The sequence below is a fragment of the Sus scrofa genome, chromosome 2 (assembly GCF_054392235.1).
Source record: "Sus scrofa isolate SSC_HxYL_T2T_F1_AM1 chromosome 2, Sscrofa_HxYL_maternal_Yorkshire_Landrace_v2.0, whole genome shotgun sequence".
Lineage (NCBI taxonomy): Eukaryota > Metazoa > Chordata > Mammalia > Artiodactyla > Suidae > Sus > Sus scrofa.
Window position 1 is genome coordinate 32,764,893 of NC_139384.1, and position 18,498 is coordinate 32,783,390.

Sequence of the window (18,498 nt, forward strand, 5' to 3'; positions counted from 1 at the left end):
TGTGACTGTTTTTGTTCTCTTTTTTGGTCTTTATTTCTGCTGTGACTATCAGAATGTTCAGACACATTATAGCTCTACCTTTTGTGCCCTTCTTCATCCATTTCACTGGATATATATTAAAGTTTCCCGTGTTCCAGGTACACCTTCTTTCCAATAAGATGGAAATATGCCTCAGAGGTAAAATTATATAAAACGTACCTCTATTACAGGATGTGAAACATGAAACTACCATCACAATATAAGGAGTTAACAATTATTAGAATCAGAGCCATACCATTTGTACTTATTGTCTCAGAATGTTTACTATTTATTTTGCTTTTTATATATGCATTCTTTTAATACTCTTGGTATTTTGGAACATGTTTATATTATATTTCCCTACTCATATTTCCTCTCATATAAAAACACTTGTGATCTTTGTTGCTTAATTTTGGCTTTGATGCTTTACATAGAACCAATATAAAATAATCTGTTTCTCTTTGCCTGTCATATTCACTTCAGCTGAGTTGTCTTGGACATTTATAAGACAATAAGAACTGACAAAAGAAAAAATAATATAATGAAATAGATATGACACAAGCTTCAAAGTAAAATGAGAATCCTAATTTTTTCATCTAAAATTTCTTTTTGCAATATTTTTGGGTTAGCTTAGTGATCAAAAATCTCTTTCCAATGGAGTTCCTGTCATGGCTCAGCAGAAACAAGTCTGACTAGTAACCATGAGGACACTTGGTTCAATCCCTGACCTTGCTCAGTGGGCTGAGGATCCCCAGTATTGCTGAGAGCTGTGGTGTAGGTCCCAGACGTGGCTTGGATCTGGTGTTGATGTGGCTGTGTCGTAGGCCAGCAGCTATAGCTCCGATTTGACCCCTCGCTGGGGAACCTCCATATGCCATGGAAGTGGCCCTAAAAAGACTCCAAGATTGACTAGTATATACAATAAAGATGCTATTCTAAGTTAGGCTTTTAAAAAGTATATTTAATAAAATTAGAAATGCATAAATGCACATAAAGATTAATATTTGAAAAACTATACTAATGAGAATTAAAATCTCTTCCTCTCAAACTTTAATCCTGTTTCCCAGAGTTATTCACTAATAATAAGTTTTTTAGTATAGTCTCAGAAATTATGCATGTATTTTTATGTAGAGTATGGTTTCCATTTAAATAATAAATGTAGTGTATGTTGGTGGTGAAAAAAGTCCTCTGATAATTCAGAACTGAATAAGCAAAAGTACCTCTCTAACTATTCCTCAAAAATTATTAATCATTTCTGATTAATTATATGTGTGTGATAATATATATTAAATCTAATTATATGTCTATGTATGTGTGTATTAATACATTACTTATATTATAAATAAAACTTTTTGAGCTGTTTTTTCCATTCAATAGCATATTGTGGCCATCTCTTCTTATTGGCATCCACATTCTACTTTATCTCTTAAAGTCTCCTTGATAATACACGTTTAGACAAATAGGAACCATGTTACAATGAACAACAATATGTGTGTGTACGTTTGCTCACTCGAAGGGAATGCATATTTTAAATTTTAATTGTCATTTATTGATTAATCCAACAAAAATTTCTATTTACTGAATTTTTAATTTGTATTTTTCAATCAATCTTTCTTCTTGACTTTTTCTGTATTCCCTCCCTCCTACTTATTCAGAAGATATACTCTGTATTTATATTTTTAAATTTTATCTCTTATAGTAAAAACAGCTTTATTTAAATGCAGTTAACATACCATGCAATTCACCTAACTGAAGTATGTGCCAGTCAATATTTTTCAATATATTCTCAGGGTTTTGCATCCATTATTACAATTTAATTTTAGAACATGCTCGTTTAGTTATACATTTTTAAACAAAGTTTAAAGTTATTTACTATCTCTTTTTCTAGAATAATATAAGGACTTTAGTACCCTTTAACATCTCATATTTTTTATTAAAACTTTACTTCTACACTTTAAAAAGGTTGTTTATGACATTTCTATTATACTTGAGGCAGCATATCTAGGTTTTATAAAATAGTAAACAGCTGAATGAGCAAATTGCTTAACCTTCTTTTGTTTATTTCCCTGACTTTAAAATAGACACAATAGTCATACCTATTTCAAAGAGCTGTTGTAAGGGTCAAAATGTAAATACGTTGTTATGTGGGAAATTACTCTGATACAATGGTAGCTTCCACATATGCTCCTAGATAGGCTATTCTTGAGCTCCTGGAACAGACCGGTGCACACACCAAATTAAAATGTTCAGGTCATGATTTATTAAATCAATTTAAAATACAAAGTAAAGTGTAAGGGGAGAAAGATGGGCTAGATAAACACACTTGAAGTACAGGTGGATTGGAGAGCGACATCACCTGAATTTTCACCATATCCACATATCCTCTCTCTTGTTGCATCACCCTTCCCTGCCGCTGATGTGGTTACAAGGACCAGAGTTGAAATTTGAACAAGAGAAAAAATTATGAAATGTAACAGGTAAAATGTACCTAAGATAACATCACACACTTGCTCCATGAGAGAGCTGGTTGCGAGTACACTTGGCCAGTGCTGTGCTCCCCAGATAGCCTATGGGCAGCTGTGGATGTGTCTAGTAGAGGATCCACAATGAAAGTCAGCAGTGGGTGGCCAATTAAAGATCTCATGATTATTGTGTGTCTCATGTGCTTCATTTATATCTAGGATATCATAAATACTGTTGCTTTGCTTGTTATTTAGTAAATCGTGACTATTAAATGTCTAATTTGTCATTCTACTCCTTTCTATGTTCATAGACATAATGCTCTATTTCCTTTCTGTCTGACCCTTCTCAGGTTACTAACTTACTTATTTACGCTTAATACAGCTAATGAATCTCATTCATCCTATTTGTTTTCTTCTGGAGCAGAATTTACTATTCCTAAACAATAGAGCAACTGCACATTACATGTATATAATGTGTTTACAGTAATACATTTATGTAGAAATAACTCAATAAATGTTAGCCATTAGCCATTATTGTTTATATGTAAGATGGCTTTAATATTGAGCAATCTAGTTAAACTTGAGCATATCAAACAAATTGGAATCTTCATATGAAAATTATATGGCTTGATTTTAATCTGAAATCGAAATCCAAAGCTTTATTAGCCAGACCATTTTATTATTAATCTAATTTATCCTCCCATCAGTCCAGTGGTGTAGATTTTTGTCTGTCTCTTACAAGGCTGGTACTACTTTTTATTTTTTTTCTTTCCTCCAGGCTTATCCTCAGTTTGTTCTGACCTACCTAGAGGAGCTAAATGCACAAGTGGATGTGACCCAGACAGAGTATCACCTTCACCATGGTGCCTGGACCGCAGCTCATTGGGAACATGGCAGCAGCGTAGCAGAAGAGGTCAGTGTAGTAAGCCAGAGGCAAGACAGAAATAGATCTCTAAAATGTATTTTGAAAAGGGAAAAAACATTTGGGTTGTTTTCAGGGGTCAAGAATGAATTCACAAAATAGTGTTATTAATGTTTAAAGTCATATACATTGTATATACCCATTTGCACATTTATATTTACATAAACATCTATATGTATGTTTATATAAACACTATTTCATTAAATAGATGGTGACATACTAGCTTTTCTTAGGACTGCCTTCTTTTGTTCTGACCACCTACCAATGGTTTATGTGCTGGATGAAGAACACTAAAGGAACCATGAAAAATGCAATGTTAAATTTTTGGCATATATAGTTTAGATATTTCCACTCAAAGAAAATTATCTAATTATTCCTGTATTTCATTTATTAGGTTCTACAAAGCAGCGCCAGTATCCCTGGTCTGAAGCAGCTGCCAGAGCCTTCAGATGCCCACTTAATGCCAGAAGGTTCTCTTGGGGAGACAGGGCAGCTGACAGTGGCACTGGTGAGGAAACTGGAAGAGAAACATCCTAAGGCTTCTGCTCAGAGGTAGGACACTGACAGAATGGAGCTTTATTGCTCAATGACATTCGATGTTTTCCTTCAGTTTCATGTAAGATTGATTTCTTGAAGATTACTGAAATATCTCAAAAGCCCTTTGGCTTTCAAGCACAGTAGTTTTCGGGTCACATTTGATGAAAAGAGGTGACATTTATGTGTATTTCATTAAGATTGATGCATGGTATTGTTTATAAGTATGCTTAAGAAGGGTTTCTATCCTGGGATCTCACCAAAATATTCTGAAATAACATAATGAGGGTAAGGCAGTACTGAGCATATATCCACTTGTGAAAATACCAAAAGGTCTTAAAGAAGGACATGTTCTCAAACAATCCTTTCTATGTTCCACAAGGAGAATATTATGTTTAGACCTGGGGAATAAGCGCACAATAGATGGTCCAAAGTAGTAATAATTTAACAAATTACCAAAATTTCAATACTGGAATAAAACTAACACCAATGATTTTGCTAACTAATTGAAAATCATCCTTGGTTGGAAAATGGAGACTATTTCTCTGATTCTCTTTATTTAATTGGAAAACTAAAGTTTGTTATTATTATTATTTTGTTGGGCTTGATGTTGTAAATCACAAAGTGATAGATAAACTGCAATTTTAACACACAGTGGTTTGAAGTTAACTATTGGTTGAAGCAATCTTAAAGGAGTTTATACAGCTCTGACCATACTCAGTAAAGATCAGGAAAATTCTCAAGTTTAAACATCCTTACTGTAGATAGAAATGGCAATTGCATGAAAAAAGAAAAGAAAAAAAAAAAAACACAGCTTTTAATTTCTTTTTTAAAAAGTTTTTTTTTTCAGCTTTACTGAGATATACTTGACATGTAACATTGTGTAGGTTTAAATAAAAGTTTAACAAAGGTTTTGTTAAAACTTGTTTTATGAAACAAAAGTTAAAAATAACTTTATTTCATTTGTGCTGGATATTATATTCCAGTTATAAGTGATATCATATGATATTTGTCTTTGTCTTTCTGGCTCATTTCACTCAGTATGAGAGTCTCTAGTTCCATCCATGTTGCTGCAAATGGCATTATGTCATTCTTTTTTATGGCTGAGTAGTATTCCATTGTGGATATCCAGCACAAATGAACATCTCCTCAGAAAAGAAAATCATGGACTTGGAGAAGAGACTTGTGGCTGCCTGATGGGAGGGGGAGGGAGGGGGAGGGATCGGGAGCTTGGGCTTATCAGACGCAACTTAGAATAGATTTACAAGGAGATCCTGCTGAATAGCATTGAGAACTATGTCTAGATACTCATGTTGCAACAGAACAAAGGGTGGGGGAAAAAATGTAATGTATACACGTAAGGATAACCTGACCCCCTTGCTGTACAGTGGGAAAATAAAAAAAAATAATAATAACTTTTTATTTCAGTTAAAAGCTTTTTTGTTTTGTCTTTTGAGGGCCACACCTACGGCGTATGGAGGTTCCCAAGCTAGGGGTTGAATCGGAGTTGTAGCCCCTGGCCTACACCACAGCCATAGCAGCGAAGGATCCAAGGTGTGTCTGCAGCTTACACCACAGCTCAGGGCAATGCCGGATCCTTAACCCACTGAGCAAGGCCAGGGATCGAACCTGCGTCCTCGTGGATGCTAGTCAGATTCATTTCCACTGAGCCGTGATGGGAACACCAAAAGTTATTTATATTTTTAAATTATATATTGCTGCTGCAGATTTTGATAGAAGGTAGAAACATTTTTTCCTTGATAACAAAAGTGCCTCTTCAGTTTATTTTCTCCTTAAATTGCTATTTATCCTTCAAATCCTTTGATTTTGTTGTTTTGAGTAAGATAGGGCACAAACAAAATAACACATTTAATACCTTACTGTATTACAGTATGGGGTATCCTGAACTTATATGAAAACCTGTGTTCCAAGTTTTCCTTCCTTAATACTAGCTCTTCAGTCATACATAAGGGTCTTACTTCTCTGATGCTCCTCAACACTGTCACAAGGCTGCAGCTATCAAGGGGCTACTCTTCATCCAGGTCACTAGCTTATTAAGTCTCTTGGGAGTAGTCTTTAAAGTTTTCCTGTAAAAAACGGGGGCTGAGGAAGTCACATACTCTTATGAAGTCATTGTTGGCCTATCTTTCTATGCTCTCTTTGCAGCCATTTCTTGAGAGAATGCTAGGGGCTTGTCATTATCCTGGGCTCTATTCAAGGAGACACGATTTCTTCCTGCTCTCAGATTTCTGAAACCTAAATGATGTTTTTGTGTTTGTCTCTTGTTGGCCCTGGTGGGTCACTGTGCAGGAACCTCAATGATTACTTACCTACTTCTCTCTGATTCCCCAACCTGGAACTTTTTTTTTTTTTAAAGAGTTGAGGGTTTTGGGTAGTTTACAGATTTTTCTTCTATATTCTGTTGTTGTATCTTCCCTAAAGCAATGTAGTCTGATGCTGGAACTTGGGAGAAAAGAATATACTGTTAGGAAATGTGAGGCAAAAAAACCAAAAAACAAATAAAAAAGCAAAGCAGTTAACATCAGTTAACAAACAAATACCTGTTTGAGTTATTAAAATTAAATGAGATGTCTTATAAATGAATGTAGTAAGCATTCAATAAGTGGAGTCGTGAAAATGTTCTGAAAACTAGTAGGGGTAGAAAAAGTTTTTAATGTGGATTGTATCTAGATTTGAGTTTTTAGTTAATAGAAATTGACTGGTAAGTGTATTTTGGATTTTATTTAATAAGAAATTTGCCAGGGCCCTTTTCTTAGTGAGGGTTCTCAGGGTTTTTGTCTCAGGCTATAGCAAATTTTCCAGCCACCTTTTTTTTTTTTTTCTTTAAAGTCATAGGGATTTATCTGCATTCTCTTCTCCACCTCCACAATTTATCACAATAGGTGTAATTTCAGTTTCTCTCCTTCTTCTGTTCCTTAACAAAGTTATTTTGAGTAAAGAATTATTATTTAGAGCAATTACTTTCCTCTCATTTTTGAAGGAGTTGTTGGGCAAAATTAGAACATGGTATTGAACTTGACATATTGATTATTTTGAACCTTAGGCTCTACTGTTAGGTTTGCATGCTTTCCAAATATAAGAGAATCAGTGCATTATAGTATCACAGCTTCAAAAGAGAGCCTCACATTTTCTTGCTTTTAGCAGTGATGATTTTATGAAATAAAGAATAAAGTTACTGCAGGAGTTCCCATCATGCCTCAGCAGAAACGAATCTGACTGGTAACCATGAGGACACAGGTTTGATCCCTGGCCTCACTCAGTGGGTAAGGATCCAGCGTTGCCATGAGCCATGGTGTAGGTCGCAGGCAGGCTTGGATCTGGCGATGCTGTGGCTATGGCATAGCCCAGCGGCTACAGATCTGATTCGACCCCTCGCCTGGGAACCTCCATATGCTGCGGGTGTAGCCCTAAAACAATAAAAAAAGACAAAAAAGGAATAAAGTCACTACCAAAAATAAAGGAATAATGTGAAATGATCTGAATTGTGGAAATTGGAAAAAGAAACATAATTTTAGAATACCAGGGAAAAATTAATGAGCAAATAGCCTGAAAAAAGAATATACAATTGAAAAGAATAAAAAAATAAAGATATAAATTTATGTACTTCCTGAGTAGTAGCCAAGGAAGGAAAGAATCACAGATTGCTAAATTTAGGGAAATACAGAGAGATTGGTAATTACTGTCAGGTAATATGTGACAAGGAAAGATAATATTCACTTATCAACGTATGCTGACTTTGCTTAAGTGCTTTATTTTCCAATAACCTATGAGAAATTGTTACTGAGCCAAACTTGGGTCCAGTTGCCGGCATTCAGTAAAGCCAATCTACTGTCATTAGGTTGTGATGAAGAAAAGTGCAGGATCTATTTCAGGGTGCACAAAGCAAGGAATCCAGAGCAGCTAGTGCTTAAAACACCCAAACTCCACCAATGGGTTTCAGGAAAGCATTTTTAAAGGCCAGGTGAGGGAGGGGAGTTTCAGGGTATGTGATCAGCTCATACACAATTCTCCATTATCAATCCTCAGGCACCATTAGTTCTGGGAGCTACATGTTCATGGTCATCAGGTAGTTAATTCTTCCATTTGGTGGGGGTTTTAGCATCTGCAAAACAGTTTAGGAAATGTTCATCAAATACTATTTTCTAGGTACTTCAGGGAGGTACTGAAGAAGGGGACGTGTGAGGAGGGGGCTGTCACAGGAAGGCCCCATAGGATCTTGCTCCAGTTATACTATGTAAAACAGAGATATTAATCTCTGTATTACTGATAAGGAAATACACATTTAGGTACAGAGAGATTAAGTTACTTGGTTAAGGCCTTCCAGCTAATAAATTCAGGCAGGCCTATCTGCCCCTCAGGTGTTATTCTTAGCCTCTATATTGTTCTGCCTGACCATTCATGTTCTTATCTTAGTGATTATTCCAGGTCTTTAGCCTCTCAAATGGGGCCTATTATTTTGACCAGATAACTTAGAAAGGAATTTTTAAATAAAGTTGAACAGTTTAGAAAGGGAATAATAAACGCTATTTCAATATACGCAGCTTTCAGTGAAGACTAAATAAAAGGTAGAAAATACTAAAGGAGACTGTGAATCCCTGATTTCTTGTTGAATTCAATAGTCTAGGTTTACTGATTTGCAGACTTGCACTTGAATGGATTTAAGATTTTTAAAATTCCCTTTCTAGTAATATGAATATAATTTGTATGATTAACTAAGGTATTTCACATCTTGAATGGTGGTTCATTTAGCTTTGTATGTACTAAACTTGGTGACAAGTAATAGCTGTCATTTGTTGAATACTTACCATGTGTCAACTGCTATTCTAAGTACTTATTCTTGTAACAATGAGATAAATTGATTTACTTATTGTAATAATAACTTGATGATAGAGGTACTCTTATAATCCATAAAGATGAAGCAACTGAGGCTCAGAGTGGTCTCAACATGTGTCTAGTCATACAGCTAGTTCATGAAGGAGATGGGATTTGAACCTATATCTGTTCAGATCTATAGACCATACTCTTGCAACCACTGTTTTATTCCTCATCCCTGGTAATTTTTATTCTATTAATTTCATAACAAAATGTCATCCTATTGAGTAGCCATATTGTCATTACTAAAATTTTATGTGAACGCATCATAAAAGATTTGATTAGATTATTGCTATTTTGATTGGTGTATTATTTTGAATTATATCCTTCCAAAAAAACCTGCAACAATCACCACAAACCAAGCTCTCTCATCTACAGAATCATTTCATTTAATTTACATTTTAAACCATTGTGGAAAGTAATCTAATTGTTGATAATTTTTTTAACATGGAAAAACTCTTTTTGCGTTGAAGAGGAAGTAAAATCTTTTACTATGTTAGGTCTTTCATGTAGGATTCTTATTATATGATAGGTTATCTTTTTTGTTTGCTTAAAATGTTTTTGCCTCCTTTATCAGTGAGATACAAAAATGTGGTTCTCTTCTTGGATAAAGTAAGTTGTGTGTACATTTTAGTCTAAGTTTGGTCCAAAATAAAATAAATGCCATCTTCTGGCATCTTTAAGTGTTGGAATATGTTTGTTTACGTTAGTTTATCCAATGGAGCCCTTCACCCTTATTTAAATTGAATAGGGGGTGGGGAAGGACTGGGACAGCCGACAAAGCACACTGACCCAGCTTGTCACCCAGTGACCTGTGAGAAGGAAATAATGAACTGTGAGTAGCTGTCATCTTAACTGTTTCTGACAGTTTGCCTTTGGGCACATCTGTGTTAGTTGCATTGGAAAGGCCTTTGTTCTTTTCCCACTAGTGACTTTGTGGAGCGCTGAGGGGTTTGCTAGCTACTGTACTCCTAACCAGCCCCTTCCTTCCCAGGGAAGTAAGCAGCTGCCACAGATCACATCGACATTTCTCTTCGTGACTCAACTTGGCATGTACTTCAGTCTTTCCAAACCTATATTAAAAAGTTCTTTGATTTTTTTTCATTTAAAATGGACTTTGTCTCATGAGTTTTGATTCTAATAAAAAAAAGCAAGTAATAAAATATGTTTAGTGTTTTCCTAGTTTTATATAGAAAAGAGTAAACAAAAATAAATAATGTGCAAGATGGACAGGTGACTTGAAGGAAATATGTCAAAACATTAATAATTGTTACCGAGTTTAAAATTTTTATTATTCCTTTTAAAGTTTAATAATCAAATATAATATGTGCAATAGGACAAAAATCAACACATGTTATGAAAAGCATTTTTTTTTTTTGATCATGCCTGCAGCATGTGGAAGTTCCTGGGCCAGAGACAGAACCCAATCTTCAGTTGTGGCCTGTTCCATAGCAATGGCAATGCCAGACCCTTAACCTACTGCTCCATAAGGGAACTTCCTGAAAAGCATTTTTAATGTGATACTTTATTAGTAGAAATATTTACATTAAAATATATGAGGATATGATATATTTGGTGCACATTTTTTACTGCTATTTTATGGTGTTTCTATCTAATAATTTAAACTTGAAAATATTTTAATATTTATATTTTAAGTTAATCTAGTGCATAAAATTATTGTAATCATTAGGACAAGTAATTTGATAACAAACAGGTGTTTCTGTCCCAGAGTCTCCTGAAGTATCACTACTATTTCAGTCATAACAAAAGCAGAACATCTGAATAATGTGTATTATACCCTAAGAGAATTGTTTAAATTAAAATCAAAATTTCATTTATAAAATGTAATTCCTAAATCACTTTTAAAGCCTTATTTACATTTTTACAATTGGTGTAAAATCAGTCCTTCTTCTCTAATTAAGTCTGGCTGCAATCAGCATGGAATAAACCCTGAGCATTTGGTACTCACTTTATTATTTTACCCTTCCAATAGGATATAAATAGAAGCTCTACTGCACTGGTCAACTTTTATAAGGGATTTTTCCCCCTTGATAGAATAGAAGAAAGGAAGCTTCAAAGAAGTGACATGGTTTTTTCCACCTTTAATGTTTTTTCTCTGTTAGTAACAGGTTTGAGATGCACTAGGTAATGGAACTATTATAGTTTCCTGCTTTTCAGAGAAAGTTAAATTAATAGTAATGGGAATTCTTAAGTAGACAAATGATGATCATGTCTATATAATTATAAAATGTAAAAAAATGCATATTAAAATGGAGAGATTTTTATTTTCTTGAGTATTCAGTAGCATATGATTTATTATTCTATTAAATCATTTATATAGTTTTGCGTATAGTTGATGGTAATCTGTAACCATCTTATTTGATTGGAACAATCTTCTCGATTTTTTTTAATATATCAACACAATTTTTAAAGATAGTGCACCTGAGTTGGATTTGATAATAGCAAACTATGTCTTTTTAAGGAAAGTGGACTGCTATAATTGCCACACTCAAATCCTTGTTTCTAGAATTCTTACCAATAAAGGCAAATGTAAATACAGAAATTGCCTTTGATATTCACTAAATCCAATTATGCTTTACAGGAATAAAATCTCATATTAAGTTGTATTACTGTTCAGTATCAAAATGCTCAGCTTTAAGTATTAGCTTTTAGTTTTTAATACTATGTACAAAAGTATGGTGTTCTATTTAAGAATATGAAACTATCGTGCATTCCAGATATAGAGAGATAGGCTTATAATCCTTTTTTTTATTAGAAAAGTCAATATCCTGATATTGGCCGATATTGTTACCTGTTTGGTATATTTAAAAATCAATTCTCACATGTTCCTGGGAGTTAAAATAAAGTGAACAAAAAATCTAATTGCACCTGCTGTTTTGAAACAAAGTCAAAATCAAGCATTCCAAAGGTTTATCCATAAATGTGTATTAATTCAGAAATTATCAAAGGCTTGTAAGTATTTTATGATTAATTTTTATTCTCATTGCCATGAGATATGCAAACCTTCAATTATGCTGCTTAATTTCCATTTTTAAAAATGTAATATCTTCCTGTGTTATTCAGTATTGTCTATAAAGCTATTTATTCAAGGTATTAATGGGAAAATCTACTACATTCTTCAAACTTGTGGCCCCCAAACTAGAATGTCTATTTAGTATTATAATAGTGAAAGTAGTAAGGTCAAGAATTTCTAAATTTGAGTAATTGGATGGACAAGGAGGAAATGGATAGTGGAGGTCTTATTAGGTTACAGTATATGGAACTGGATCAGATCAGAGTTCAAGCAGTCAAAGTGACCTATAGGTTAGTTTCCTAACTTGTCTCTCCTTCTAATCTTGTGCCCCTACAATCTATTCTCCAGAGGGTACCTTCATATTCATAAGTCAGATCATGGAAATCCTCAGCTCCAGATACTCCAGTGGCTTTTTATTTTCCTTTAAAGTGAAAGCAAAGTCTCTGTGTTGGGTGGTCCTCCTTTACAGGGCTGGTGGCATCTCTCTGAAAACCATTCTCCCTTCTTCTATAGTCAGCCTGCCTTTCATGCAGTCTTTCAGATATGTCATACATGCTCACACTCTGTCACTCTCTTCCCCTGCCTTATTTTCTTTCAAGGCATTTATTATTGCCTGTCATATCTACATCTATCTATATCTATCTATTTATCTATCTGTGTATCCATCTATTCTATCTATCTATCTATCTATCTATCTATCTATCTATCTATCTATCTATCTATCTATCTATTGTGTCTGAGTTGTCCCATTAGACTGGGAACTTTATTTCAGCAGGAACTATTTTTTTATTCACATCTGTGCCTACAGGGCCAGAACATACCTGGTACGTAGTAGACAAGCAATACAAGATTGTTGAATGAATGACTAAATGAATGCATGAATAAAGTAGTGTGATTAATGGAAATAGGAAAATAGAGAAGGAACTCGTCTGAGCATTCATATATACCTTTCAAGACCCCCAATGTCTACTGAAAGACCAGAGTCCCAGGACCTACTCATGTGTCAATACAAAATTGAGCCTGACTATTACAATGGTTTTTCTGATTCTGCATCTCTCCTTTTTTTCATCTTTTATTAATGTACAAATACTTATTGAGCATTTTCTATATTCCAAGAACTATCCTAGTCACTGAGGATACAGTACTGAAAAGCCACATACACTTTCTCATCTTGCAGAGCTGCCCCTCCAGAGTCTAACAGAGAAGAGAGGTATTAAGCAAATCACCACAATAAAGGGAGGGTGATGAGTGTATTCTTAAGAGAAAGTAGTTCAACCTGAAAATACCTCCCTGGTGATATGCTTTTGGAGTATTGCTCTGAACATCCCACTCACTCCCTGTACTTAGTCAGGCCCGGACTGATTGTACTTGGCTCATACTGGTTTGTATGACCAAAATGCCCTTATTTCCTTTTTCTACCTAAAATGCTACCCTTTGGAAGGCCGATTTTTCACTGTTGATTTCCAGCCTTTCTTCTTTTCTTATACACACATTTAAGGATATAAATTTACCTCCAAGCATGGCTTTAGCTTCATTCCACCAATTTTAATGTCATATTTTTGTTATCATTTCTATTTTGTTATAATTTTTGATCCATGGATTTCAGAAGTATACTTCTCAATATCCAAATATGTGAAACATTTCTGGTTGGTATGTGTTATTGATTTATAGATTAATTTCATTGTTGTTGAAGAACATTTTGGGTTTGTTTTCAACTCTGACATTAATTGAGATTTGATTTATGGGCCACTGAATATCTGGACAGTTTTTGTTAAGTGTTTCATGTCGGAGTTCCCGTCGTGGCGCAGCAGAAATGAATCCAACTAGGAACATGAGGTTATGGGTTCTATCCCTGGCCTCACTCAGTGGGTTAAGGATCTGGTGTTGCCATGAGCTGTGGTGTAGGTCACAGTTCCCGTGTTGCTGTGGCTGTGGTGTAGGCTGGCATCTGTAGCTCGGATTCGACCCCTAGCCTGAAAACCTCCATATGCCGTGGGTGCGGATCTAAAAAGCAAAAAAAAAAAAAGTGTTCCATGTGTATTTGAAAAGAATATGCTTTCTGTAGTTTGGGGGGCACAGTGTTCAAGTTTGATAAATGCATTTTTGGTTCATGTGTATACTTACTGATATTTTGCCTGCTTGTTAGATTATTTACTGAGAGAAATATGGTTAAAATCTACTTATAATTGTGGATTTGTCTACTTTTCTTTCTATTAGTTTTGTGAATTTTTATTTTCTTCTTATTAGTTCTATGAATTTGAGGCTATTAGGTCCATACAATTTTAGAATTGTTTTATCTTTTTGGTGAATTAAACCTCATGTTATTATGGAATGTTCCTTTTTATCCCTAGTAATTCCTTTTTATTTTTTTGACTTAAACTTTGATTTTTTTTTCTCTCAAATTAAATATAGTGGCCCCAGGTTTTTGGTCAATGTTTATATGATATATTTTTTTTTGTTGTTGTTGGTATTGTTGTTTCCTTTTTAGGGCGGCACCCACAGCATATGGAAGTTCCCAGGCTAGGGGTCGAATCGGAGCTGCAGCTGCCTGTGTACACTACAGCTCATGGCAGCACCTTACTCACTGAGCAAGGCCAGGGATCAAACCTGCATCCTCATGGATACGAGTCAGATTTGTTTCCACTGCACCACAACAGGAACTCCCACAATCTATGTCTTTTAATCGAAGTATTGAGTCCATTTACCTATAACATAATTACTGGCATTTGGGGGTTTAAATCTAACATATTACTTTTTGATTTCTATGTGTTCCATCTCTTCTGTTTTATTTTTTTTTCTTTGCCTTCTCTTGGATTTATTGAGTATATTATTTCATTCCTTCCTCCCAGTTATCTTGGTAATAATACATTCTTTTACTATTCTTTGATTGGTTGTTCTAGACATTAAATGTGTTTTCTTGACTTAACATCTAATATAGATTATTGTTTTTACCACTTCTCAAACAAATCAAAGACTTTCAAACACTTACTCTCCATATATACACTTTCTGATTGAATAAAGGGTTTTTTTTTTTTTTTTTTTTGTCTTTTGTCTTTTGTCTTTTTAGGGATGCACCCACATCAAATGGAGGTTCCCAGGCCAGGGATCGAATCAGAGCTGTAGCTGCTGGCCTACACCACAGCTCACAGCAACGCCAGATCCTTAACCCACTGAGCAAGGCCAGGGATCGAACCCGCAACTTCATGGTCACAAGTCAGGTTCATTAATCACTGAGCCACAACGTGAACTCCAAATAAAGGTGTATGTTGTAATTCCATGTGTTTTAAGTGCTACAAAAAATCATAATTATTATTTTCTTAGTCAATATTTATTTAAATGTAGCCACATATTTACCCTTCTTGCTTATCTTTATTTCTTTCTGCATCTCTGGACTTCCATCAGGAATCATTTTCTTTCTCTTTAAAGAGCATCTTTTAATATTTTCTTAGGTGTAGGTCTGCTGGCCATAAATCCTTTCCATTTTTATTTGTCTTCTTTTTTTTATATATCTATGTCACTTCCATATTCTCGTTTTCATATTTTTACTGGGTGTGAAATTCTAGGTTGTCAGCTGTTTTTTCCACAACACATTGTATTTTTTTCCTTCCTTTTTTTTTTTCCCCCAATTAAGAAGTCATTTATCGGTTTTATTGCTCCTTTGAAGGCAATATGTTGTTTTTCTCTGGCTGATTTTAACATTTTCTCTTTGTGTATTTGGTTTTTACTATGATTTTCCTTAGCAGTTTTTTTGGCATTAGTGTCATTTTATGTTTATGATACTTGGGGTTTTAGGCCCTGAATCGATGACTCACTGTATTTTATCAGTTTTAGAAAATTCTCTGCAGTTGTTTCTTCAAACGTTGTTTCAGCTGCATTTTCTTTCTCTTCTGTGGAGGAATACTAGTGACATGAGTACTAGAACTTTCTTTAAAAGCTGTAAATTCTGTTTATTATACTCAATTTTGTGCTTTTTACCTTTTGTCTCCTTATGCTTTAGTGAACATATTTTCTTTTGACCTGTCTCTCAGCTTATTAATTCTCTCTTCAGCTTTCTCTAATCTGTTGCTAAATGCACACCTTATGTTCTTAATGTCTGTAATTGTGTTTTTTCAAGTATAAATTTTCTGTTTGGTTTTTATGACTACTAATATTACCATAATTTGGGAGTTCCCATTGTGGCTCAGTGGATTATGAACCCAAGTAGTATCCATGAGGATGCGGGTTTGATTCTCATGGGATCTGGCATTGCCATGAGCTGTGGTATGGGTCACTGACGTGGCTTGGATCCTGAATTGCTGTGGCTGTGGTGTAGGCCTGCAGCAACAACTCCAATTGGACCCCTAGCCTGGGAACTTCCATATGCCGCAGGTGTGGCCCTAAGAAGAAAAAAAAATTACCATAATTTACCCAATAATTCCTCTGTTATTGAACAGTTAGGCAGTTTTTTCCAATATTCCAAGTTTATAAATTGCATTATACCAGACATCTTTGATTCTTGTCTAGAATGTATTTATTCAATCTATGAACATTTATTAAGCACTTTTTTTTCTGCCCCCAAATTTGTTGGACACTAAGAATATACAAATATATACAAACAGTCCGTGATTTTCATGAAGTATAACGAAGCATTTCCCTGCCAAGTTACTAATGAAAATCTAACATTGTAGAAATTGTATTGATAATGAGGTTTGTTGTTACAGTTTTTATTTTCTGTTTTATAAAGTTTATGACTTAGCTGGTCAAATAAGGGGCCTGAACTTATATGTTCTAACAACATTGTATTTTCTTTCTGTAAACACAAGCCATCCTTTATATTTTCCATTCTTTAAAATCAGACTGCAGAATTAGCCAAACTATGGTATATGCTATCTTAGAATTTAAAAACAATTTTAATTACTTAAATACCAAATATCACCCTTTTATAATGAATAATCTCTGCAAATATTTATGAAAAATAAGTTACTTTATATTCAATTAAGTTGTTTAAGAACAATTATGTTGTAGTACATGTAATCATTTCAATTACTCATCATTTTATCCATTTGAATACTAGTAACTGACAGTTCTTTTGATTGACTATGTTTATCATAGCCCATTCTTTTTTGACACTAAGTCTCTAATTGGGCCATTCTGTAAATTAAAGGCGAGAGAATCAACTGAGCAGACAAAAAATACTTTAATATTCATACGCTCAGAACAAGGATTTTGATTTTGTGATTTTAGTATCAAGGTTTAAATTTTGCTTTCCATTGCTAAACTTTTTTCATTGTATTCTCTCCTGTTATATTACTTGAGAATATTTGAGAGTCAATTCATACAGATAAATAATGTTACTTTCTCTCTTTTATATTCATTGATTCATGTCATAAATACTTTTGCATTCTTATTAAGAGAGATGACATAGCTTCCTAATTGATATCTCAGAATCTGGATTCACATTGGCCTGGCGTTTAATCCTAGCTCTTCGATCTATTCACAGTAAGATTTGGGGAAGCTATTTAATATCACAGATACTCAGTACCCTCATATCCAAAAGGGAGATGATAATTATTGTGAAATTTAAATGATATCACAAATATGAAAATTTAGCCCAATTCCTGGCCCATAGTAAATACTCAGTAAATGGTAGCTTTTATGATGGTAATAGTATACTATTATTAATACCCATATTACTATTAAGTGCAAAATGTCACAAGAATGCAAAGCAATTCCTGCCTTTAAAATTCCAGAATCTCATTGAGGAGAAGCTGTACACTGCTATATTTTTAATGTTGTTCAAAAAGTAATTTTGGGGAGTTCCCGTCGTAGCGCAGTGGTTAACGAATCCGACTAGGAACCATGAGGTTGCGGGTTCGGTCCCTGCCCTTGCTCAGTGGGTTAACGATCCGGCGTTGCCGTGAGCTGTGGTGTAGGTTGCAGACATGGCTCGGATCCCGCGTTGCTGTGGCTCTGGCGTAGGCCGGAGACTACAGCTCTGATTGGACCCCTAGCCTGGGAACCTCCATATGCCGCGGGAGCGGCCCAAGTAATAGCAAAAAAAAGACAAAAAAAAAAAAAAAAAGTAATTTTGGGTTTTTCATTGGATGTAGAGAATTGTACTGTATAGTATTTCCCCTTGAGTATTATAATAGGATCACATTCAATGAAGCTGAAGGAGATGGGAGGACTTTGCCTTGTATCATTTATAAGAAATGGATCAGACAAGCAGAAACTTCTCTGACTAGGAAGAATGAAAACTAAAAAAAAAAAAAAACCTATTGTGGCTCAGCGGATTAAGAACCCAACATAGCATCTGTGAGGCTACAGGTTTGATTCCTGGCCTTGGTCAGTGGGTTAAGGAACTGGCACTGTCGCAAGCTGTAGCAAAAGTCGCAGATGCAGCTGCTCAGTGTTGCAGTGTTGCCGTGGATCTAGTGTTGCTTTGACATAGACCAGCAGCTGCAGCTCTGATTCATCCCTAGCTCAGGAACTTCCATCTGCTGCAGGTGCAGCTATTTTTGTTGTTGTTGTTTTTTTAAAGAACTTGAGAACAAAACAATATAACTAATGCCTGTTTATATTGATTTGGACTCAGATACAGGTGATAAAATTCCCAGTGCAAACTGATTCAAGCATGAAATACGAAAAAAGCCCAG

The 18,498-nt window shown here is 34.8% G+C and overlaps 1 protein-coding gene across 15 annotated transcripts in view; it reads left to right on the plus strand.

The window, feature by feature from the left end:
• The window catches only part of DCDC1 (doublecortin domain containing 1), a 489,423-nt gene that overhangs the window by 255,473 nt on the left and 215,452 nt on the right, over nt 1-18,498 (plus strand). For all 15 annotated transcript variants that reach the window (XR_014837084.1, XM_021085287.2, XM_021085290.2 and 12 more), the window contains 2 exons: nt 3,259-3,393; nt 3,797-3,954. Coding sequence is in view for 14 of the 15 variants with exons in the window: in XM_021085287.2 (XP_020940946.2) it covers nt 3,259-3,393; nt 3,797-3,954 (293 nt within the window). In the remaining variant the exon portion in view is untranslated. The remainder of the gene's footprint in view (nt 1-3,258; nt 3,394-3,796; nt 3,955-18,498) is intronic.